Source organism: Canis aureus, chromosome 18 (genome assembly GCF_053574225.1).
Source record: "Canis aureus isolate CA01 chromosome 18, VMU_Caureus_v.1.0, whole genome shotgun sequence".
In the NCBI taxonomy this organism is placed as follows: Eukaryota; Metazoa; Chordata; class Mammalia; order Carnivora; family Canidae; genus Canis; species Canis aureus.
In genome coordinates, this window is record NC_135628.1 from 29,736,530 (window position 1) to 29,761,936 (window position 25,407).

General features: G+C 37.6%; 1 protein-coding gene across 3 annotated transcripts; it reads left to right on the forward strand.

Annotated features, from left to right (window-relative positions):
* Positions 1–12,351: 12,351 nt before the first annotated feature.
* On the forward strand, positions 12,352–25,348 carry AGR2 (anterior gradient 2, protein disulphide isomerase family member). Of its 3 annotated transcripts, none has more exons than XM_077856655.1 (8): positions 12,352–12,456; positions 15,246–15,391; positions 15,639–15,702; positions 15,821–15,873; positions 17,463–17,536; positions 19,624–19,687; positions 21,987–22,070; positions 23,277–25,348. In XM_077856655.1, the coding sequence occupies exons 2-8, from the start codon at positions 15,253–15,255 to the stop codon at positions 23,324–23,326; spliced, it is 528 nt and encodes a 175-aa protein (XP_077712781.1). In that variant the 5' UTR covers positions 12,352–12,456; positions 15,246–15,252; the 3' UTR covers positions 23,327–25,348. The 3 variants fall into 3 exon arrangements, with proteins under 3 accessions (XP_077712781.1, XP_077712782.1, XP_077712783.1); XM_077856656.1 differs by having other exon boundaries at positions 12,362–12,473; XM_077856657.1 differs by lacking the exon at positions 12,352–12,456 and adding an exon at positions 12,540–12,697.
* Positions 25,349–25,407: the final 59 nt, after the last annotated feature.

The following is a 25,407-nucleotide window of genomic DNA, read 5'->3' on the forward strand; positions in this document are numbered from 1 at the left end:
GTACCCATCTGCTATGCAGTACATTTGTAATTACCACCTGGCTCATCCCAGGCTTGCTGCCAGCAGCCCTCCTCACCTGTTTCCCTTCCTTAGTCTCCCTCTCATCAATCAATGAGTAAAGCCTAGGGCTGGACCTTAAATAAAGACACTCCCTCATCACCATGGCAATAATCACTCCTTAGACAATACTCTCCATACTGTCTCACTGGATCCTCTTTTCCATCAAGCAAATACTGAGTAAAAAGTAATCACAAGAGCTTGCATGAGCATAAATCAATTCAGACCTGGATATAGCAGGATACCAGGTTGGTTTTACACCCTGCTCATATCCAAATGACAGTTCCAGACAGTGCCAAGTAGTTCGGGAAAAGTGATTTTGATTCAAGATAGAGAGCTAGAACAGAGCTCAGCTGAAACTAGGACCCTGGGGAAAAAGGACTAGAAAAGACCACCCGTGGCCAAGAAACACAGGAAAATAATGGTCTTTGCAGAGACCTGGTAAAGGAAGTCAAAATAAAATGTAGTCTTGAGAAAAAAGCAAAGTTCTTGGCCTGTCTGAGGTGTGGGTGTGGTAATGAAGTTTACACTATCCCCATTGTGGTGCAATCTTCTAAAGGAGAATAACACAAAAATTACCTTCACCAAAGATACTACTCAGGCACCTGCCACACATAAACTCAAAGCTCCTCTATAGAAACTTATCTACAGGGTAGTCCGGGTGGCTCAGTGGTTTAGCTCCACCTTCAGCCCGAGGTGTGATCCTGGAGACCTGGGATCGAGTCCCATGTCTGGCTCTCTGCATGGGCCTGCTTCCCCCTCTACCTGTGTCTCTGCCTCTCTCTCTCTCTTTCTCTCTCTCTCTGTGTGTGTGTGTGTGTGTGTGACTCTCATGAATAAATAAATAAAATCAGAAAGAAAGAAAGAGAGAGAGAGAAAGAAAGAAAGAAAGAAAGAAAGAAAGAAAGAAAGAAAGAAAGAAAGAAACTTATCTACAACCCAGCCATTGGATTCATGTGGAAAGATAATCCCAATGGAAGATGAGTTCACAAGTAAAGAATACAGTCTCCTTCAAGGAATGGTCCCACAAGAGAAAGTCAACAAGGAACACAAATAAGAGGTCTGTTTAGCACTGCCAGTTCAAATAAGTCAGTTTAAAATTGTTAAAGAAATATTTAAAAGGAAAGAAACAGTAATGATATAATGCTATAAACAGATGGATTGATAAAGAACTCAATTAAACTTCTAGAAATGAGAGATAACATCATTTAAAAATAATCAGACCATACCATATCCATGACCTGGGGTGGTACAAGTGGAATATCATCCTGGTGCTCTCCAGGAAAACCTGATGTGAGTCCATATGCATTCTATTTTTAAAAAATGTCAAGATGTCACAGGGCAGCACTCTGCCCCAATTCTAGCAATAAGAAAGTATGATACTTCTCTTCAGAGCTCCAGTGGCATGATACTGACAGGAATGGCATAGGAGATCCTGACTCAGCTCTAAGTTTACACAACTACTTGTTGTAACATAGTATTCTGTCTAGTGAACTCCTTGGAAGAGGAGTTTTGAGGACAGCAGGTTTAGCTGCTGAGACAGATGCTGACGGTACAAAGAAGGCCCAGGGATTTTTTGGGTTTTACTGGTGGGTGGAAGAAGCATTGTCTTATTTCTCCTCCTTTTGCAATAAGCACTGAGTACAGATATGACCCTGGAATTACTTTTTTCTTGGACTTTAGATAATAACACAGCCTAAACAATGGAATTTGTAGCCATATCTTCGATGCTGACCTGTGATTGGAAAGAAACTATTAAACTCTTTATATTTAACCAGCGCCTGGCAATAAGCTAGCATAAAGTTGTCCACTGGGCACCACTTTTGCATTGGGAACATCCTCCTTCTGAGCATAAAACACCTCTATTGCATTATCTTTTAACCTGAGATGTTCCTTCAGAATGGCTTGCAAAAGGGAAAATGGTCACAAAATCAGAAACTCAGAATGATGTGCAAAGCTCCCTGTGAAAGCTGTCATTTTTTTAAAAGATTATGAGCTAGTTCAATCTGTAGCTCTGCTTCCTAGTGACAGGATTTCAGAGGATATACCATTGTTTCCAGTATGATATGCTTTGAGGATTCTTTTTTTTAAGTTTAGTCTTTTTTTTTTTCAATTTGTTTTTGTTTTTATTGAAGTTTGATTTGCCAACATATAGTATAACACCCAGTGTCTCCCTCTCTAATTTTTCTCACTCAGTTCCCCTCCTTTCCCTTATAATCCCTTTCACTTTTCTTATATTCCCTATATGAGTGAAACCATATAAAGATTGTCCTTCTCCAACTGACTTACTTCACTCAGCATAATACCCTCCAGTTCCATCCACCTTGAAGCAAATGGTGGTTATTCATCCTTTCTAGTGGCTGAGTAATATCCCATTGTATACATAGACCACATCTTCTTTATCCATTCATCTGTCAAAGGACATCATGGCTCCTTCCACAGTTTGGCTATTGTAGACATTGCTGTTATAAACATTGGGGTGCAGGTCCCAGCATTTCACTACACCTGTATCTTTGGGGTAAATCCCCAGTAGTGCAATTGCTGGGTCATAGGGTAGTTCCATTTTTAACTCTTTGAGGAACATTCACACAGTTTTCCAGAGTGGCTGTACCAGTTCACATTCCACCGACAGTGTAAGGGGGTTCCCCCTTTCTCCACATCCTCTCCAACATTTGTTGTTTCCTGTCTTGTTAATTTACTCCATTCTCACTGGTGTGAGGTGGTATCTCATTGTGGTTTTGATTTGTATTTCCCTCATGGAAAGTGATGCGGAGCATTTTCTCACGTGCTTGTTGGCCATGTGTATGTCTTCATTGGTGAAATTTCTGTTCATGTCTTTTGCCCATTTCATGATTGGGTTGTTTGTTTCTTGGGTGTTGAGTTTAATAAGTCCTTTATAGATCTTGGATACTAGTCCTTTATCTGATAGGTCATTTGCAAATATCTTCTCCCATTCTGTAGGTTGTCTTTTAGTTTGGTTGACTGTTTTTTTTGCTGTGCAAAAGCTTTTTATCCTGATTAAGTTCCAATAGTTCATTTTTGCTTTTGTTTCCTTTGCCTTCATAGCTGTATCTTGCAAGAAGTTACTGTGGCCAAGTCCAAAAAGGGTGTTGCCTGTGTTCTTCTCTAGGATTTTGATAGATTCTTGTCTCACATTTAGATCTTTCAACCATTTTGAGCTTATCTTTGTGTATGGTGTAAGAGAATGGTCTAGTTTCATTCTTCTGCGCGTGGCTGTCCAATTTTCCCAACACCATTTATTGAATAAACTGTCTTTTTTTTCAGATTTTATTTATTTATTCATGAGAGACACAGAGAGAGAGAGAGAGGTAGAGACAGGCAGAGAGAGAAGCAGGCTCCATGCAGGGAGCCCGAAGTGGGACTAGATCCCGCGACCCCAGGATCACACCCTGGGCCAAAGGCAGGCACTCAACCACTGAGCCACCCAGGCATCCCTGGACTATCCTTTTTCGAATAGATATTCTTTCTTGCTTGTGAATATTAGTTGACCACAGAGTTGAGTGCCCATTTATGGGTTCAAGTTTAGTCTTTCTTGCATCACATGCCAAAATAAATATTTTATTACTTCATACTAGATCTCTGGTTTAATCTAGCTCAGAACATGTAGTTAATCAACAAAGAGAGGCAATTTTGCCAAAATTCAGCAAGGTATACTGTTTGAAATGGTTGCAAAAATAACACCCCAAACCAATAAAAATAAAAATTTAATTCTACCTATGGGAGTAATTTTGCAGAAAAAAAAACTCTTTATTAAAATTCATGTGTTAGTTTAGTAGTCACAGAGCAACCATTTTACGCCCTTTTATCCACTTTTCCATAGTCCAGTAGTACTAAACTATCAGATGACTCCAATAGGGAAATTATGCAGGAGAAGCTTATGATAAACATTGACAAATGAAGCCACAAGGGGGAAATGTTCTAACCACAGCACCCAATTTACTACCAAGAATCAAGAGAATATTCAACATAGGATGAATGGCCAATTACATTTTGAGAAAATTGTGCTTGTGTCAGCACCTTAAAACTTCAGAAATCACTGCTATGGTTATTAATAATAATTTAAGACATACACTAAAATGTATGATTTCAGAAGTTGTAATTATTTTCACAGATTTTTTTTTTTTTGCTTTATTCCCTTTCCCCGTCTTCAGAAGGCCATTAATCCCAGTTTCCTAAACTAATCTGAGCTGTAGATGATACAAATTTTGGTCATGTTACATAAAAGTCTTTCTGCAATCACTGTGAAGAAATGAAGATTTTCATTTAAGAGCAGTATAAGGTGAGCCTGAATAGGACTAGTGAAATGAATCCGATAAGACTCATCTTTAAGTTGTAAATAAGATGTCCATGTAGTCATCTGCATTTTTAAAAATTCCCTATCCATAGTTTGGTGCTTATAAAACAAAAACTATCATAATACTAATTCTGGTATTTTAAACAAAAGACCTGAATGATTCCATATGAAAACCTCTTTATAGGATATCTGCATTTCGTGCCCTGGAGACACTCAAAATCCCTTAAACTATACTTACAACCTCAGGAAATCGACCAAATTTATCAAATGGCTGAACATTTACAGTAATTAGTTGATAGGATTTCTTATACTTAGAGATTTTCATTTGGCATACCAACATAAAATAAGAATAATAGAAAACTGGTTTAACTGTAATTAAGACACACTTCTAAAATTACATCTTCAATATTCACTGAATTAGAACCCATTTTTTCCCATTGTGCCCAGTTGAAAAGAATAGAAATAATGAACAAATGTGGTATTTTCCTATAAGCACAGATTAGGAAAAATGCAACGCGACGAACACCACAAAATCTAGTCTTAAAATGATGACGAGGTTTAAAGAAATCTGGAAGAAAGTAAATGTTCTCTGTTTGCTTTCAGGGCTGACTTACTGCTGAGGACTAGGAGAATAAAGTTATTACAGAATGAGTCACCTGGAAACACAGGCAAACAGAAGACTGAGAATGTAAGTACGTGTTACTCTTTCATTGGTACTTTAAGGATAAAACATAAAAAATCAGCGCAATGTGTCCCAAAAAGATCAATTTGTGAAAGCAGTAAGTGATTATATTTCTTTAAATCATCATTAGTGAAGGGTTGTTTTTTCTTGAAAACCTCAAAATTATCCAAACTCAGATTTTGAAACCAATTATTCCATTTGGAGAAACAATATAACAGAATTAATTGGTATATAAAAGACACACACAAGCACACTCAAGGCAAATTTGGAATCATAGATCACAAAAAGATGCCAAGAAAGTTCAATTTTATGCCCACTTATATATTCATTTATATGCACCACAAAGTTGAAGTTTTGGGAAATTACTTATTAGTATTTGACAGTTGAGAAAATTATAAACATAATAGGACTTTCTTTTTGATCCCACTTGTTTAATAGTAGAGTGTTTTCTGCTGTAGGTGAAAATACTAAAATTTACAGGTTTTTTACTCACTAAAGAAAACTTCACTAACTTTGAAGCATTATATCATAGGCTAGAGTATACCAAGCAAATATTGATACGTAATATTTTGTTGTTTCCATATTACACTTATATTCATTTGCCACTGTCCCTTACAAAACACATGCCACATCAATGCACAGACAGCCAGATCATAAGATAGAAAACTCAAGTCATGACCACAGACAATGTGTCTGTTCACTCTGGATAGGAAAAATAATGGTAAATAGTTTTTGAAGGAGAAAAGTTTAAAAAATTACCAAAAGAAATATCCTAGAACTGAAGTCAGGGTAATGCTATCTCAGAAGGCAGGATTAGGCTTTTAAAAAATCACTTGCATAAGGAGGAATGACAGCTTCGGACGGCATCTCTGCTTGTTCAGGACTCCACCCGCAGAAGTGTATTTGTCATGTAACAATATTGACTCTAGGGTCAGACTCCAACTGCTAAGGACACGTCTCCTTAATGAAGTTGAACTCCTTTCATATATGGCTAAAGAAGTTACTAGAACCAAATACATATTTTTAAATTACTCCTGTTTCCACCCTATTCAAACTCATCAGTAGCATATCACTTCCACAGGAGAGTCTAATTATTTATGAGATTATTCATATCAACTGGCAATGAACTTCAATTCAACATAATAGGATGATACTAGTGTTTCCTTTATACATACTCAATTTCAAAAAGATTAGAATTCATAGGGAAAGCATTCACCCACACTGTATACATTTTAAATTACTTTTTATGTCTTCTTCCCTATAAAGCACATCTCTACCATGATCTAAAAGGATTTTGGAATGTGGATCTTTATTCAGGTAAAACAAGAGACTTTAATGCCTAGAATACTAAGGATTCCTTCCAGTTTAGTACAAAGTATAAAATTCCTGATAACCAGGAAGAAATGTTAGACTCTGCTATAAAACAAGTACAGAGAGCTAAATGCAAAAATTCTAAAGCTGTGGGCTCCTTGAGATGGCTAATACACATATGAACACTCGAGCAAGAGTGTTTAAGCTGGGGTTTATGGATTCCTCAAAGGAGAAACATGTGTGAGCATTTTTCCTACAGAGCACATTGATAGATTTCATCATCTAGACAATATGATTATTACCCAAATTATACTACTTCAGAGAGTAAAGGGGGATATTTTTAATTATTATACTCAGCAACAGGCCTAAAATGAGACGTTTCTGGACAAAGTGGGACATATAATCACTTATTCATGACCCAAGAAGATAACACACTTCTACATCAGAGAATATGGCTTTTCAATATTTCAACCCATGCTACTCATGAATTTTGACTTAAAACAACTAATTTGACCCAATCAGACGTCTTCTCCAAGTGTCTGGCTACAAGTCAGACAGCTCTGGAAACCATTCAAATGCTTTAAAGCGGTGGGTACCTTTCTCCAGCCCTAAACTATCTCACCTGCATTACATGCAGGTTGTTGACTCATGCTCATAGGTCCTGCTACACTTGGATTCGGGACATAGCACTGTCTTGGATGTCCTCATACTCTTTTCTGTCTGCTTCTTTTTTTGCCCTACAAGCACTTTTTTTCCTCACCTCCCTATAAGGCTCAGTGTAGAGCCTTCTGCTCTAGACTTTCCCTTGAGAAATACATCTAACGGTACAACTTTAAATTAATATGTCAATAACTACTTTGCAGCTTTTGATGCATATCATAGTCCCAAACTTTAGACCCAGGAACCTTTGTCCATGTAAGAGGTTAATCTGCTTCCTCTTTGCTGGCCCCAAGAAAGAATGGAAATAGGAATAAAATTGTTGAAGTTCCTCAGATCTCAATATTCCTCAGATCAGGATTAAGATTTCTAAGTGTGAAGTTGAAGAATAAGTTTTGAGTTATTGAGATAACTTTTATGTGTTTGCTATTTAGGTGTTTGTAAGATATAAGAAAAGCTAATATTTTAAAGAATCTGAATATTAGTCTATGAACAATTAAAAATAAGCTAGAATTAGAATCTTAATTGAAAATATATTTGACTATTTGTAACATTAAATGGTTAATAGAAATGAAATTAATATTCAATAATTTCTGTTCATGATTTTATAAGAATTGGTAAAGTGCTTAAAAAGGTTTTGCTAATTATGTCTGCACATCTGCCCCATTGGTCATTTTAAAAGTTTAAGAGAATTAGAGGTACTGGTTTTAAATTTGTAAATCATAGTTAAAAGTATTTGAGAGAGTTCTATTAACAAAGTTTGTAAAAGAGGTTATTGATCAACTGAGTTTAAATCTGTTGAAACAAAAGAATCAATTTGTGATCTTTAATGGAGTCTATTGAAGTCCATAGGTTAAATCTAATCTGGTAAATTTAACCTACTGAAATTAATTCTTAAACCTGATTTAGGGAAAGTGAGCCTTAAATTTTTACCTTTAACACACTGAATAGCAATTAAACCCCAAAAGTGGGAAAAAAGTTTTTTAAGACTTTATTTATTTATTCATGAGAAACACAGAGAGAGAGGCAGAGACATGGGCAGAGGACCCCCGGATCATGCCCTGAGCTGAAGGCAGGAACTCAACCACTGAGCCACCCAGGTGTCCCAGAAAATAATTATTTTTGTACACAAAAGCCCCCATCAAACATCAAGATAAACTAAAATGGCAATCAACTCATCCTATAAGTCAAAACACTAATGCTATGTGTCTATTTCTCTAAGCTAGAGTTTAGGGAAAGCTTCTTCATTCAGCAATCTGATCTGCAGTTAGATAAATATTTTGAAAAGCTTCTGTTAGAGGCAAAGTCCTTGAGGACAAGAAGCTATTCTCATTTTCCTCCACATAAAGCTCATTATTATTCTGTTTGGGGAGGTTAACATTTGCTTACAGTTTTCTCTCTTTACTTTCTGACATCAGAAGGCAGCTTGGTAGACTGAAAGGAATATTGGATTAACCATCAGCAATTATGGAGGCTTTCTGTCATCCCTCCATTCATCAGTTTTGAGTCGTTGAGTCAATTGCAACCATACATCTGAATTTACTTTCATTATTTCTAAAACAATCATGTCTGACGAGGTTGTTATGATGACAAATTCATTTTTCCAATAGTACGTCTTGAAAGTCTAAGCCCTGTGATAGGCTATAATCAAAGAAGAATCAAAGATTCTGCTGTCATGGAATTCACAGACTTAACATTACATAATGGAGTTAATGGGCTGAGACCTAACTGATTGTAATGCAGAGAAGCAAGTAATACATTCTATAATAATAACTGATATTTCGGAACCCTTACTACACGCTATGTAGCATTCGAAGCACTCTACCTCAATTGTTTCATATTATCTTCCACAGAAAGTAGAAAGCAAGTCTTGCTATCTATCTCCATTTTACAAGCAAGACAACTAAAACACAGAAAGTTTAAATAATTTGCAGGGGTTGGTTAGTAGAGAATGCAATAATCATAAAGCTGGATTTGAACTTAAACCAATCTGAATCTACAACTGGCCCTCTTTACCACCACAGGACATTTCCTTCCAAGGGTGAAATCTAAACTCCTTATAATGACATCCAAGGACACAGGTATTTAGCCTCAAAACACCTTTCTGAACCTATTGTCCATGAGTTACCGGGATAGATCTCACTTTAGTAGATCAATATATCCAACAAATTAATGTTAAATATCCAACAAATAAACGAACAAACAAAAAATATCCAACAAACATATTTTGCAAATTCTTTAACCTTTCCTCCATCTGGAAATCTTGCTTTCCACTATCAATGTAAACATTATAGTGGATATCAATCTCTACCTTCTCTTTAAAATAACAGCTGACTACTTGTCCCTTACTGTATGATATTTAGTGAGTTTTTATCTTCATTTTTCAATCAGATCATAAGTAACCTTAGGACAGGGGCAATGTCTTCAACTTCTTTGAGTTTTTCCATGACATGGCTTAACGCTCTGAATGACAATTGTCTATGTATATGTCTGGCAACCTCAATAACTGACCATTTCCTTTTCACCTTTTTATCTTTAATGCCTGGCATACTATTTGCTACACAAGTACATTCAATGACTATTTGGTGAAGAAATAAAAGAACGTGCAAATAAATGAAATAATATAGTCAAGTTCCCAGTGCCTACTGGATATTCAATAATTGCTAGTTATTGTTATAAGTCTCCAAATTCTGCTGAAAAATATAAAATAATCTACTTTGAAATCTGCATGAATAAAAGCCTCTGAAAGTATGATGACATAAATGTATAAAACACAAAGGTATAGAGTACCCTTAATTAAACTATCTCTAGGGTTATTGGTACTATGTGTAGTTTGACATACATTGTCAAACATTGTTGACAAACATTATCTTATATAACACATTATGAAATCTTACTTGGGGAATCAAAATGGTTATTTATTGGGGCTCCTGGGTGGTTCAGTTGGTTGAGTCTGACTTTTGATCTCAGCTCAGGTCTTAATCTCAGAGTTATGAGTTCAAGCCCCAAGCTGGACTCCATGCTGTGTGGAGCCTATTTAAAAAACTAAAACAATTTACTAACAACATATTTTCACCAAATCTAAAACACTGATTACATGACATCACTGTTAAAAGTAATGACATTTAATAACATATAAGAAACTTGTACCATTTACAAAACCCTCATTGTTCCACACCAAGAAAGCTATGCATGCCAATCATAGTTTTCATCATCATCATGATGTGTATAGGGTATATTCTAATAATTACTTCCTCCCTGTCATACCTTAGCACAAGTACTGGCTATTTATTGACACAAGATCAGGCATAGGAATAAAGTTGAACAATTACAATACCATTGTAATTAATTATAACAAACCTGAGACATTTTTAATTACCAAATGTATGGACTGAAGTATTCTCTCAAACTTCAGATGTTTAAATCATAATCCCCAGTACTTCAGAATATGACTATATTTGGAGATAGGGTCTTTAGGAAGGAAATTAAGGTAAAATAAATCATTACAATGGGCCCTAATCCAAGATAACTGGTGTCCTTATAAGAGGAAATTAGGACATAGGTACAGAGGAAGGCCATGTGAAGATGTAGGGAGAAGACAGCTTCAAGAAGCCAAGGAGAGGCTTCAGAACAGTCATATATGGTAATAGCGCCCTTGTTTTATAGAAAAGGAAATCAAAGTTTTCAAAGAAGTAAATGGCATCTCTGCTTGTCCAATGAGCATGCACCAGGATGCAGGACTCAGACTGAAATCTTGTGACCCCAAATACTGCCCACTTTCCACTCTGAGCAGGTGATGGACTAGAGGACACCTGAGCTTTGGTCCCAGCAATGCCCTAAAGGAATTGTCAGACCTTCAGCATCATTAACTTTTTAACATATTTGTTTCTTCATCTGCACAGCTGAGAGGATTGAGTTGAATATTCTAAGGGGTGAATAGACTAAGGGTTTATATAAAAGCCTTTCCAGTTTTAATGTTTATCTCAAATCATTGTCTTCAAACATTTTTTTTAAGATTTATTTATTGAGATCCCATGACCCTGAGATCATGACCTGAGTAGAAATCAAGAGTCAGAAGATCAATCTACTGAGCCAACCAGTTTTCATTTGAACTTCTAAAGAAATTACCTCTGTAAACTCCTTTAGTAAGGGAATGAAAATTCAGTATTTTGGGAACCACTACTTTGCCCATTGGAATTTTGGCTTTATCAAAAAACATGTATACTTAAAAATGTTTTGAAATAGTATAATCTTAACTCATTTTATTTTTTTATTTATTTTTGATAGTCACACACACAGAGAAAGAAAGAGAGAGGCAGAGACATAGGCAGAGGGAGAAGCAGGCTCCATGCACCGGGAGCCCGACGTGGGATTCTATCCCGGGTCTCCAGGATCGCGCCCTGGGCCAAAGGCAGGCGCTAAACCGCTGCACCACCCAGGGATCCCTTAACTCATTTTAAAAAGTAGGGTTTGTATACAATTAGTTAATTTTCTGTGGCTAAAGATTTATCCATTCAAGCTTTTAAGGATTGCATATAGCTTCATGAACAAAACTCAAGATAGAAATTTTTTACAGAAAATCAGAGTTCAGTCCTAAAATCTTTAGTGAATGATTGCATGATTTTGAGTGAAAAAACAAGTTGCAGACCTGTTTCGCAGTCTGAAAAATGAGGTGAATGGCTTCCTGCATGCCTTGCAGAAAAGTTTGCTGTTAAATGAGAGTATCTGTGAATTCCTTATGAACTTTTTCAAGGGAAGTTGCTGTATATATTCAACTACAGTGTATTTAACAGAAACTCACATTATTAGGTGTCTTTTTTCAATAACTTCCTCAGCTTTGAAATACTCCGTGAATGCCTGACTTGTAATCTCTTCGTAGCCATTGTGAGTGTACATTTTGTTTGCCAGGAAGAGGAAGTGAATGGTAAAAAATAATTTGTACTACAATGGAGGGTGGCAGGTCAAATGGCTGGAGAAGTTAGAATTGTGAATCATCTCTTGTGTGTTCTCAACTAAATAAAGGCAATCTGCCCAAAGGGGAGGGGAAAAAAATCTATAAACCACACGCTCCATCCAATCATGTAAAGACAAATCAGCCTTCAGACGAATCAAATATCTTCATTTAAAGCTTACCTGGATTTGGCACTCTGCCCATCTTTTTCCAAGTCTCTTCACAATATATTTTCACAAACAGTCAAAAACATGCATACTGAAAAGCATACCCTGTACAATGTCATTTTTAAAAACAAAGAACTCTTGGCCCAGGGAAGATCGTTCCTGGGGAAAAGGAAAGTTCCTTTCTGAGTTTGCAACATGTAAATACGGGATTAGTGGGTGGGATTGAGGTGTGCTCCGTGCATAAATAGAGGCTTGGGTTGAGCTAGCACACTAGGAGGCTTGGACCGCTTTGAGGCCGGCTGGCTCATACCGACAGGTGGGTGGGGAAAGCAGGTAAGACTCCTAACAAGACTGTTTACAAGGCACTTGCTAGAGTGAGTTTTGGGCTCAGATTACTGTGTAAAGTTGCAGGAATCAACAGAGAGAGAAGGGCCAGGTAGTTCCCAGGACAACGAAATGGGATTTGGAGAATGAATAATGGAATTTCCATCAACAGCTTATTAGGGCCTTTCTTTGGCCAGACCTGGAAGAGGGTTGTGTTCCTGAGCTGTTTCAAGGTAATACGTTCTCTCTCTAGAAATAAGTGGTTTAAGGGTGGGTGAATTCTAATTAAGGGTGCTCAGGCCTAGGACAGGACCCAGTGTCTTCTATTACTGTGTACTGCTCACCATTTAAAGCTCTGCTTCTCACCCACTGGCTAGAGCCCAGACCCACAGGACTGGCAAATCTCAGATCAGACTGCCCACTAGGAACTGCAATTCACAATATTACTGCAAATCAGAAAAATAATTCTCTTTCTCCAACCCTTGTAAAGATATTCTTTTTGCATCTTCAGTCTTGAAATTCATGGGCTGGGCTGTAAGAGGAGAGATCTGGCTGCTTTCCTGAAGCATTTCAACAGGGGCAGGGAAACTTCCTGCAAGTTCATTCCCTGCTAAAGATAAGATTAGACATATAGTGACCAGTAAAAAGTACTGGTTTCAAACAGGTTGTGCATGTGTCCAAATTCTCACTATCTCCCATGATTAGCATTCTGTTTTGAGGTGGTTTATGCAGGACCGTTGCAAAGCAGAAGCTACTTATTATGAAAAGTTGATAGAATGAATCTCAGAACATGAGCCCTCAGTAGTATATCTATACAGCAGGAGTGACATTAGGCTTCAGTGAGTCATCCTGCCATAAAATACATACATTATGTCAATTGTTCCAGCTGGTATTCTGCAGAGCTATGACAAGGGGTCATGCAACAAGAACCATCAATGAACCAGACAGACAAAAATGCTCTACCACCGATTCACAATTTTTTCTAACATAGAGGCTATTGCTATAAATAAAAGACAAAATCGAATGTTTATTGATATATTCCAAGTAGTTGCCAAGATATGTTTCTGAATCAACTGATATTTTAAAAGTACAATTATTCTCATATCAAAGTTCTTTTTTTTTTCTTTTCTATGTTAAAAAAAAGTCTTTGTACTAACAAGGCTGGGAACTGTTGACCTATGTAGATATTCTTATCTGAGTAGAAAATGAAGAAAGTATATCCTTGCTTTTTGTTTGTGTTTTTTGAAGCAGACATTTTGTGGCTACACACCATGATTTGGATAGATAATAATTGGTTAGTTTAAGCCAAGGCATCGCCTGGATTTATAACTTAAAATGCTTTTTTTAAAAAAAAACAGCTAATGCTTAGTAAAGATTCCCACTCAAGCCATCAGAACATGAGAAACTAAAAAAAAAAAAAAAAAAAAAAGAACATGAGAAACTTTCCCCCCCTTAAAAAATATTAAGTATTAATAGTCCATCCTGCTTCCTTTGCAGTTTATTGATACCTACACCAGTATCAGTGAGGTGTTAAGCAATTTCAATCTTTGTCTTTACTGGAATCTCCAATTCTACATGTGATGGATAACCATAGTGATTTGCTAGTGCAACTCTGTTTACTAATTAGCTCCCTCCCTTGCTCACTCCTGGATCTTACCTATAATGTTCACTTTCCTGTTTATAGGCATCTGCTTTGAATTAGTATAACTTTCCTAAGGAATTAACTTCAGTCTGGTCATACTATGCAGTCTTAGGAAAATTCTGTGGAAGGAAGGTTTTCATACCAGCTGCATGTTTTCTGTCTCAGCTAACTGGAAGGGAAAAAAATTAACAAAGAGACACACACAGAGTTGATTTCTGTGTTATGAGCCCCACAGAATGGTTTTTGTGCACTAAAATATATACCCACAGTCACCTAACTATCCAGGCCCATGGACAGAGTCAAAGAATTGTTTCAGGAGACTGAACTTGCATAGACATATTTTAGTCAATTCAGAAGTAATAAATGGAATTTGAGTAAATGTCACACAAGGGAGAGAGTTATATGGATACAAATTTTCAGTTAAGTGACAAAGATGGCAGGTTTTAATTTAAATAAGGATTAATTTTACTTAGATCTAATTCTCTAAGGGCAATATCTCCATTTTAATAGAAGGTGAAAGAAATATGTACGTTTAGAGTAATTGTTTCAGGATGGGAAAATGGGAGCCAGCACTGCAAAATGACAAGATCCAGAGGACTCAGTTCTGTACCCATCTCTCAAGCCCTCATCTCCCTGAATTTCATATTCTCCATCTATAAAATGAGGCATGGGGAGTAGAAATGGAGGTGGTAACACCTAAGGCACCTTCCAGTACTAAAATGTTTGAAATTTAAAATTTTGGGATGCTTGTGTGGCTCAGCAATTGGGCATCAGCCTTCGGCTCAGGGAGTGGTCCCAGAGTCCCCAGATCAAGTCCCACATCGGGCTCCCTGCACAGAGCCTGCTTCTCCCACTGCTTATGTCTCTGCCTCTCTCGCTATCTATATACCTATTTCTATACTGTAGGCTTCTATGGAGAGCTATATCAGTATATTTACATCTACATGGGTTTACTGATAGATGCAAAAGTTGATAGATACTTATACTATGCAGTCTTAGGAAAATTGTGTGGAAGGAAGGTTTTCATACTAAGCCTCAAGTTCTTTATATGTCAGGGTTGTGATGTAGTCTGAGGGTTCTAATGGCCACTAATTCCCTTTTGTGTTACTGACATTTTGCCTGTTTGTTTTCCATATCAGATTTGCCATGGAGAAGATCTCGGTGTCAGCATTTTTGCTCCTCGTCGCCCTCTCTTACACTCTGGCCAAAGATATCACAGTTAAATCAGGAGCAAAGAAAGATACCAAGGACTCAGCCCCCAAACTGCCCCAGACCCTCTCCAGAGGTAGGAGTCAGCCTCCAGTTGGCTTCCAACACTGCCTCATTGAGACGCTGAGACTTGTGTGCCAAAAATATTTTTTAATGTGTTTCTTCTAAATTTATCAAAGTTTATAATTGCTTCTACTTTCTCTAGAGGATTTTGCATTCAATTAGTATCCAGTATATATTTATCCCAGTCTTTACAACTGCTTTTCAACAGCTTTAGCCTGAAATTGTAATAGCTTTAAATATACTGGTTCATTTTGTCCTAGGTTGGGGTGATCAGCTCATCTGGACTCAGACCTATGAAGAAGCTTTATACAAATCCAAGACAAGGTAAAGACGAGGGCTACAGAGTTCTCTCACAGCTCACAAGAGCACCATCTAGTGATAAGTAGCTATACACGAAATCTTACTCATTAAAATTACCCAATTTCTCTTTTGTCTCTTACAGCAACAAACCCTTAATGATTATCCATCACCTGGATGAATGCCCACACAGTCAAGGTAATCTATTTTTTTAACTATACTTTTCCTTATAGGCTTGTAGCTATAGGGCCAAGATTCGGGTCTCTCTCTTTTTAGCCTGAGTGCCTGGCACAGTTAAATAAAACAGAATATCTAAAAATAAAACAGAATATATAGTAAAAACATAGTTTAACTTAAATATTTCCATACTTTGTGTTAACTGCTGGTGCACATTTAAAAAAACAAAAACAAACTTTAAGATTCATCCTTGACTTCTTGCTTTCTCTTATATCCCATGTCTACTCCATCAGCAAATACCACTGCTTTACCTTCCAAATATATCCAAAGCCAACCCCAGCTTCATGGACTTGCAAGCTGTGCAGGCATCCAAGGCCCAGTGCCTGGAAGGTTCCTCTGCTAGATTTAAGTCTCTGGTTGGTGCTGTCTTAAAATACATAATCATTTTTGAAGAAGAGGCTCCATAATTCTGTTTTTCCTGGGCTCCATATATTATGTAGGTCTCGCCCAAATCCAACCACTTCCTATTGTCATTTCTACTGCCCTGATCCAAACCACGGTCGCATCTTGTCTAGGATACTGTGAAGCCACCTAACTGGTCACCTTCAGTGAGTTCTCCATCCAAAGTCAGAAGGAGGCTGTTAAACATAAATCAGATCCCTTCACTCATGTGCTCAAGCCACTCATGTGGCTTCTTATCACAAGTAAATTAAATCTAGGGCAGCCCAGTGGCTCAGCAGTTTAGCACCGGCTTCAGCCCAGGGCCTGATCCTGAAGACCCGGGATTGAGTCCCACAGCAGGCTCCCAGCATGGAGCCTGCTTCTCCCTCTGCCTGTGTCTCTGCCTCTCTCTCTTTCTCTGTGTCTCATGAGGAATAAATAAATAAAAATCTTAAAAAAGAGAGAGAAAAAAAAGTAAATTAAATCTAAATTCTGGATCATGGTCTACAAGGCTGGACATAATCCAGCCCCTGGCTATCTTTGCTTTCTTACCATTCTTCCTTTGGTTTTTCTCCACTCCATCTAGCCTGGCCTTTGTGCTTTTCTTCCAGGACCTAAATGCATTCTGCCTCAGGGCTATTGCTCTTGCTGCCTCTTTCATCTAGTATGGCATACCCCATAAATCTTAGAACGGATTCTTTTCTCCTTTAACGTTACCTTCTCTGATAGGTCTACCCTGACCATTCTATGGCTCCTAAACCTCTTGCCTTTCTTCATTTTTTTTCAAAGTACATATCTCCATCTGAAGTTATTAGATTATGTATTTACTTGTTTATGGTCTTTGTCACACATAAGCATTTGAGCTCTAGGAAGACAACACATTACCTTTCTTTTTGTTTTTTCACTGCTATATTACCAAGTGCATAGAACAGGGTGCACCACATAGGAATCTCTCAATAAATATGGGTTGGAAAAAAATGGGTGGATGAATGAATGAGTGAATGGCAAGCAGCAAAGGTAGTCACTGGCCTAGATACTACTTCACTAATTGTTTCCTCAAAAGGCAAAGTTAGTATATTAAATATACAGTTCAGCATAAAATATAACAGAGAACAATGGTTTCAACCAGCAATGAGATGGATACTTCATGATTCTTTTGTATTTTCTAGCTTTAAAGAAAGTGTTTGCTGAAAATAAAGAAATCCAGAAATTGGCAGAGCAGTTTGTCCTCCTCAATCTAGTCGTAAGTTCACTTTTCATCATCACTGACCTTTCTCCATGGCTCATTATTTGAAATGGATGATTCATTTTTCCTGTGCATATTAGTCCCACTGCACTGACTGGGGTCTATCCCAAGGATCACATCTCACAGATTACAAAGAAAAAAAAAAGATATTTTATTCATAATCTATTTTGCACAGCTATGCTTTTATTTAGTAATTAATCATTTTAGGCTATCTGAAAAATAGGCTCCTGTGGTCAGGGCTTTCTCTGTTGCTATACTAATGGGAAGGTTTTTATCTTTACAAATCTCTTCCCAGGCCCCTTCCCCTACAGTATTGATGTTCTACACCCCTTCTTAGGCCTTGTCCCCTCTCTCCCTGGGAGTGACAGTTTCCCGGCTGTCTAAAGCACATCACTGCACGTGGGCTTTAGCCTCATGCATTCCCACCTTACCTCATCATCAACACCCTTCCTGATGGCTGACATTTCTGCCTGCATGTTCTTTCTACTCAGATACAAACAGGTTCCACTTTCCTTCCAAAAGGAAACAAGCAAACAGTAAACAACTCACAAGATGACCTAACCCTATGTCTTCTCCCTCCTTCCCTTCCTTCCCCTTCACCACCCTCTTTCTCTCTTTCTCTACCTCTTCACAAGTTGACAAAGGTTGACTTCTTCAAAGAGCATTCACATCAGTATCTCTTTCCATAGGCTTCTCTTCCTCTTCCTACCTTTTAATATTAGTGACTTGGTGAATCTCTACTTGACTCCTTAATATTTTATATTCTTTTTAATATTTTATATTCTCTATGAACAATTTCATCCACAGCTGCCTTTAATCAATGCCCATGCATGGTTAATTCCCACATCTAACTCAAACAGGCAACAATTTCCCACTTGTGTGTGCCACTGTGGTCCAGATATTGCATTATTAGCTTAATCTCAACATGTCCAACAATGAATTTATCAGCTTGGTGCAAGATTTGCAAATAGCTCAATTTTATTACGTGTTTCACTGAAAGTTTCATTCAAGACTGTGTTCTCCTCCAGGCCTCCAGTAGTCAAAAAACGATGTGGTTCTAATGTCTCAATATTCTTGCTATCGGTCACTTCCATATAAAGTGAGGCCCACTATTTAGTGTAAGAATTTCTCTTTGCCTGATTTACTACAATATTACTAAATGGCTCGCTGCCTACAAAATAAATCCCAGCTAATCCCACATAGCCTTCAGAGTAATGATTCTAAAAACCAAACTGGGATTATGGTACTTCTAAATCCCTCCAGTGGTTTTGATCTATTTCTGAACACGAGCAAACACTGGCATGGTGTGCAAGACCTCTCATGAGCCGGCCCTGGAAGCAGCTCTCCAGCATTTTCTTTCTCCACTGCATCATACATCCCCTATATTTCAATCCTTCCCAAACTCATGGTCATACCAGAAAGTGCTATGCCTTTCCTTTACCTTTGTGCCATCTCTACCACTGCCTGGAGTAACCTAATTTTTCACATATCTGACTCCTATTCATTTTTTAAGATTCCTCCTTACCCACTTCAGAGAGTCTTAGTGAAATTTGCATACAAGGTTAGATGCCCTGCTCTGGTCATCTAACCTGCCCGCTGCACCTACTGGTCTTCCTTCATAACACTGCACCAACTGGATCCTCAATATTCATTTTCCTACTGTATCTCTCAAGTGACATGCATTCCTTAAAGATAAGTGCCATAAGATAAGCCTGTTTGTTTCTGTAATTTCTCTGAAAATGACTGGTTTTCATTGTTCTATTTCCTCCTATCTCATCCAAGATGTAACTCATCCCAAATGCTGTAACTCGCTCTATAGTCTCCCTTCTTGAACTTTTTTTGCTCTTCATCATATTCATTCACTCGCTCTCTACCTCAAGTTCTGCATTAGTTTGCTCTAGCTTTAGAGCAACTTCATGTGTATAGCTTGCCTCCCCATCTGGGTCATAAACTCCCGGTGGAAGAGATGTGCCTTACAGCATCTCAAGAAGCCCATCCCAGTAATGGCCACATTTCTGTATTAATGAGTTTGAAAATAACTAAAGAATAGACAAACTAAAAGCTGTCTTTTCTTTTAATTTTAGTATGAAACAACTGACAAACACCTTTCTCCTGATGGCCAGTATGTCCCCAGGATCATATTCGTAGGTAAGTAAAGATGGCAATGAGATCAAGCACAGTGATAATTGCCCAAGTGCTGCGCCCCCTCTCTCTCCTGCCACTCCATTTTGGCCATGGCCATTGTCACACCTTAGCCAGGGGTCTAACATTCCTTTACATTTCTCAACATTTCATCATTAGAAAATTCAAACGTATACCTATTTCCACGTTTGTTTCTCATCTGCTAACGTAAATGTACCGTGCCCTGTCACAAATACATCTGAGAAGAAAGCACTCTACTAACTGTTTAAATGTATTACTCATTTTCCTGAATACATCATCAGGTCTGTAAATTCATATTTTTCATCAGGCAAACTTTCAATTTGTATGTTGGATTTTTTTTTGACATTTTTTGATAATTTTTTTGGGGGGGCACATTAGGAATATGGCTGGAAGAAATCAGAAGAGCCATGCTCCTTCCAGCCACTGGTACTTTTCATATGCTGTTCCCTCTACTGGCAAGCTTTTCCTGCTTACCTCATACACCTTGCCATTGCCTAATTAACTCCCCAGTCATCACTGTCATTCACTGACTGGACACAATCCGCACTATGTGCTCTTGTGGCACCATGCTCCTCTCAGTAGGCACTCTCTCCTCAGTTATAATTTTGTATTTATCAGGTGATTGTTCAGTATTTATTTTCCCCATAGGACTACAGCTCTTTGTGGCTGGGCCTGTGTCTATTTCTTCTGACCATCATAGTTTCATCATGACCCTATGGTAGGCTGGCAATAAATACTTGTTAAATGATTAGACACATGAATTGAGATTGGCTTTGAGCCAAGTTATAGTGATTCAAGGACAATGTAGAAATAAATCTATCACATGGTGGAGCTCACACTCATCAACTGGTTCACCTATACAATCCATCCAAGTTCACACTAAATGCACATAACAGAGGAAAGAAACAAGTGAAGGATAAAAATGAGGAAGGCTGACCTCGAGCTAATTTTATAGATTCAGTTTTGTTAGGATTTAGAAAATCTAGAACACTTAAATTGGGACTTTATAGGTCATCCAGTTACACTGTGTGCAGTTCTTTTCATAGCATTATTCCTGTCTCAGGGCATTTTAACCCACATTCAATTCCTTCCAAAAGAACCAACTCAGCTCAGGAATGTAGACACTGGCTACATGTTAGAATCACCCAGAAGATTTTAAAAATCAAGCAGCCCAGGCCACACCTAAAACCAATTATATTCAAATCTTGCAGGGTGGGAGGCTGGATGTCTTTCTTAAAGCTTTCTAGGTAGTTCCACTGTGCTGCCTGTGGTGTTGTGAGCCAAAGATTGGGCAGTTAAAAAGCTTTTCTTATGTTAATTTATTACAAAGACTAGACCCCGTGTTTATATCCTCTGCACGTAGCAGAAGTATAATAGGTTTTAAGTCTTTGTTGAACAAATAACTGTCTGCTTTTTGTAATTAATGTCAATTGGGCCCATTCCAACATTCTGAAATGACAGATTGTCCACTTAAGTACCAGTGGCAGAATTTACATACAAGCAGCTGGTTCTCCCATGCCTACATCTAGTTTTCAGGACATGCACCTTAGGCCCCTTCAATCCTCTCTCACGAGCCAAGGTTTCTAGACCTGTGTAGATCCTAGTACCTCCCTTTTTGATACACCTTATGTTTAAAATGCCTTCTTTTCTCATTAGTTGATAGCTTCAAATTAAATATAAAACCTGGAAAAAAGGATTTAAACCTCTAGGGACATATGTTTACAAAGGGAAAGACTCCTAAATCTTTTTTAAATGCAGCTAGATAACAATATAATGAAAAGAGAGGGGCCCTACAGGCTTGTTTGACCTTTGATGTTCTTAAGGGTTTGCATTCTTCTATTCATTAAAAACCACCCTTGGTTTTGAAAACTAGCATTGGATGTGGGTTTCTAATTATCTAGGTTGTTCTTGGTAACATGCTGCAATTACGACATAATCATTTCAAAAGTTTAAATTAATTCTTTAGCAGAGAAAGCCAGTGTTTTCACCAAGGTACCCAACACCTCCCTGCCAGTATGGATAATTCTGTTTTCAGGTTGCTATAGATAGACAGCAGGGTTCATAACCTTTCCCACAAATAGCATTGCACAGCTGTCAAGTGCTCCAGGCCTTGCTTTGGGTACTGGCAGCCAGGCCGGGTTGCAGAGTAGATAGACTAGAGCTCCACAAGGCAGATCACACGCTGTGTTCTTTACATTGGCCGTGGATAAGTACCTGGGCTTCCTCATGCAACAGAGCTTACTCGGGAACAGAAACTCCATTCCTGTTTGTTTTTTCTTTGTAGACCCATCCCTGACAGTTAGAGCTGACATCACTGGAAGATACTCAAATCGTCTCTACGCTTATGAACCTTCAGATATAGCTCTACGTAAGTGTCCTCTCCTTGACATGGCTCTTTGCTGTTGTGCTAGGAGTGGAGTCCATGATGAGGAAGGAGAAAGCTCTGCTCAGACACACAGGATGTTTGGCCTTAACTAGCCTTGTGCTCTCTGGCAAATCATATTCACCTTGGTCTCATTTATTTAAATCTCAGTGAAAGATTCTTTAGATTGGGTATCTTTTCCTCTAGGAGGATTCTATGATCCTATTTCCTGCTTTTCCTTAGGCACCCGATCACACAAACTCCTTCTACCATAGAATCAAGTGCAAGAGTAACTGTACTATTATAACAGGAATCTGCATGCCTTAAACACTTTCTCCGAATAATGAAAGTGAAATAATGTAGTCCAGTTTGTTGATGTTGAGTTTAGGTTCAATTTTAAAGATCAGAAGTAAAGATTTTTCCCAATAGTTGGTAAGATACTCACTTTCCCTGGAGTTGCCATAAAATGGAAAGAAAAAAATGTTGAGAGACTCAGGACAAAGCACCTCAATGGGAGACTGTACCTAGTTGTGGCATCTAATTAGTCCTTCATGGAAGAAAATTGGGTTTTGTCCTAAGAACCAATTCTGCACAATGACTAGAGGCTGCCTAGCACTGTACTGCCCAACATGGAAGCCATGAGCTACACATAACTCTTTAATATTACATTAATTAAAATTTAAAATTCAGTTCCTTAGGCATAGTAACCAGTTTAAGGACTCAATGCACAGGCACTAAATATTTTTCATTATCACAAATATATCTATTGAGCGGCACTGACCTAGAACATTATGCCGGGGAAGACTTGAGGCTGCATCTGGGCAGCAGCCAAGATTATCCTAGTCCATTAGCGATGCCTCCAGAGGGTGCAGGGAGGACCAAGGAAGCACATTTCACATACTGGCCATTCTCAAGATATATTTCTTAATAAGACTTTGAATTCCTTAAAGGCAGGTATCCTGCACAGGTGATATTACAATGCTTTGTAGAAAAGACATGTAATAAATATTGGAAGACAATTGGCTTGTGTAATAAAAGCTAATTCACCTACTTTTAGAAAAAAATTTATAACAAATTTACCAATTGTTCACCCTATCATGAAACAGCACCCCATTCAACAACGAATAAATATCTACGTTTAGGGGTTACTAAAGCTATCAGTATAATTTCTGGTGACATCTTTGTTAACTGTGGCAACCTTTTTCCCATTAGTGCTCGACAACATGAAGAAAGCTCTGAAGTTGCTAAAGACTGAATTGTAGAGAAAAAAAAGTCTGCAAAGTTTTTTCTGTGTCCAGCCCTGAGATTTGGAACCAGAGGAGATCCTAGAAGACTTTGGAAAATGTAGGAACAGTGATGGACATGCTAATTAGATTATGGTTATTGTTACAACAGCTATTTTTTTAAAATCTTGTTTCAACTGTACATGCATGAAAATAATACTGCATACTACCATAGGAAGTCATGCTTTTTTAAAATAAATAAATCCTTTTGGGGGTGTTCAAACTGTTATTCCCCCCCCCCCCAACTTTGTCCTTCAGAGAAAAGCTATTATTTTGGACACATGAAGTACTCAAAGAAGAGACAAGACAAACTCAAGAGAATTAGTGAAGACCAGAAAAAGTTCTCATCTCACTTCACTATTCGCTCACTCAGTGACTAAAAGTAGACATGAGCTAATTCAACAGAAGTATCAAAACAGAATTTGTGTGACTGTAAAAGATTATGTAAAAAGGTGTCCCAAAAAATTAGGTAACTAACTGAAGAATTCCCCACCCCCCACCTCCTTGACTCTAGCCAGCCTCCTAAATACACGCTTACCTTCAAGAATTCAGTTTTAGTTAGATTCTGCACAATTGAACTCTCTCAGAGAAAATCTCTGACAGCTTTCTCCATCAGTGCACTGATTTTGTGAAAAGGTCATTCAAAAAGCATTTGTACCTATGAACATACCCTCAAAAAATCCTAAGAATTAGTCTTGTAATACATTTGCCCTCTCAAGATTTTAGAGTACTGCCCTGGAGTAAATTTAGTTGAGTTGTTCCCATCTTCACCAAAAGATGGAGAACAGCAAAGGGCACAGACATCATGTCTATGCAACAGAGATCAGAGATCACTACTTACCTCTGGAGAAGTTGAGAGAGGTAGTGGCATCAAATAGGGGAGCAGCTCTAGCTACTTTCAATTCTTTATTCTGAATGACAAAAATTAGAACTGTGTATTAATTTCTTCACTACCTATTTAATCTCACTTTCACTGTCACATGGAATTTCTTTATCACTCAGACCCCACTGACCTCTTTGGCCTGTAAATGGCTGTGGTGGTCCGTACAATGTTTTGAATATTGATACATTGATTATCTATTGCTTGTCTTGACAAACTTTTTTTTAGAACCACTCTGAATAGATCCTTTGGCATTATTATCTTTTCCAGGGCAGAATATATATTTTAAATTCTCTTTCATAGTACTACCAAAGAGCTATATACTAATAGGTTCTGTGTACATATGGTTGATTTAATGATATACAGATCCTCAGTAAAAATATCAGCAGAGAGATTCATCTCTCTTCTTATAAGTAGGTACACATGTTTAAAAATGTTAAATATATTTAGAAAGTTCTCTGAGAGCTAATGAAGGGAAAACTAGTATGCATTTATATAAACAAATATTTTGAATGACAACTTCTAAGATATTCAGGTTTCCTCTAGCATACATTAAAATAAAAATCAAAAATCTGTTTTTTTTAATTTGGCTAAGATTAAGTTCTTAAAATTTATTGAATAACAAAGTGTTATTTTAACAACACATATAATTTTTAAGTCATAAATCAATCTCTGGGAAGTCAAATGTTAAGGTTACAAGGAAGTTGAATCTCCCTTAGAAAAGTGTTAAGCAGAGCCACGGTCTTCTCTACTTCTGAAAATTTGTCCTAATGCAGATCAGAAAATCATTCAAGAAAAATATAGAGTTCTGTGAAGATGCTCATGGCAACATTATTTAAACATACTTTAAAAAAAGGCAACCACCAAATAAAATGATTACATAGTTTATTAAGACAAAGCACACTATGTTGTCATCTCTACACATAAACATTGTGAAGAAACAAAATGAAAGATATTTCCTTGCTGTGCTTTTAACTCCAGGAAGTGTGTGTACCCAGCAGTTAGAATGAGAAGTGAAGATGCAAAGGGAAGAACTTCTGCTGGAAGCTTATGGAATTATTGGCAAAGCCTGTTCTTGACATCTCACAATCTTTGTGTTCAAATCAATTGAAATAAAAGCATATCTTGACTATTTCTCTAGCTACAGAGAACTAGAAGAATGCTGTAAGTCTAAAGAGTT

Coding starts and splice junctions, on each gene's coding strand:
- AGR2 (XM_077856655.1), top strand. CDS start 15,253: ATGGAGAAGATCTCGGTGTCAGCATTTTTGCTCCTCGTCGCCCTCTCT. Junction 15,874..17,462: donor TGAATGCCCACACAGTCAAG/GTAATCTATTTT, acceptor TGTATTTTCTAG/CTTTAAAGAAAGTGTTTGCT. Junction 22,071..23,276: donor ACCTTCAGATATAGCTCTAC/GTAAGTGTCCTC, acceptor TTTTCCCATTAG/TGCTCGACAACATGAAGAAA.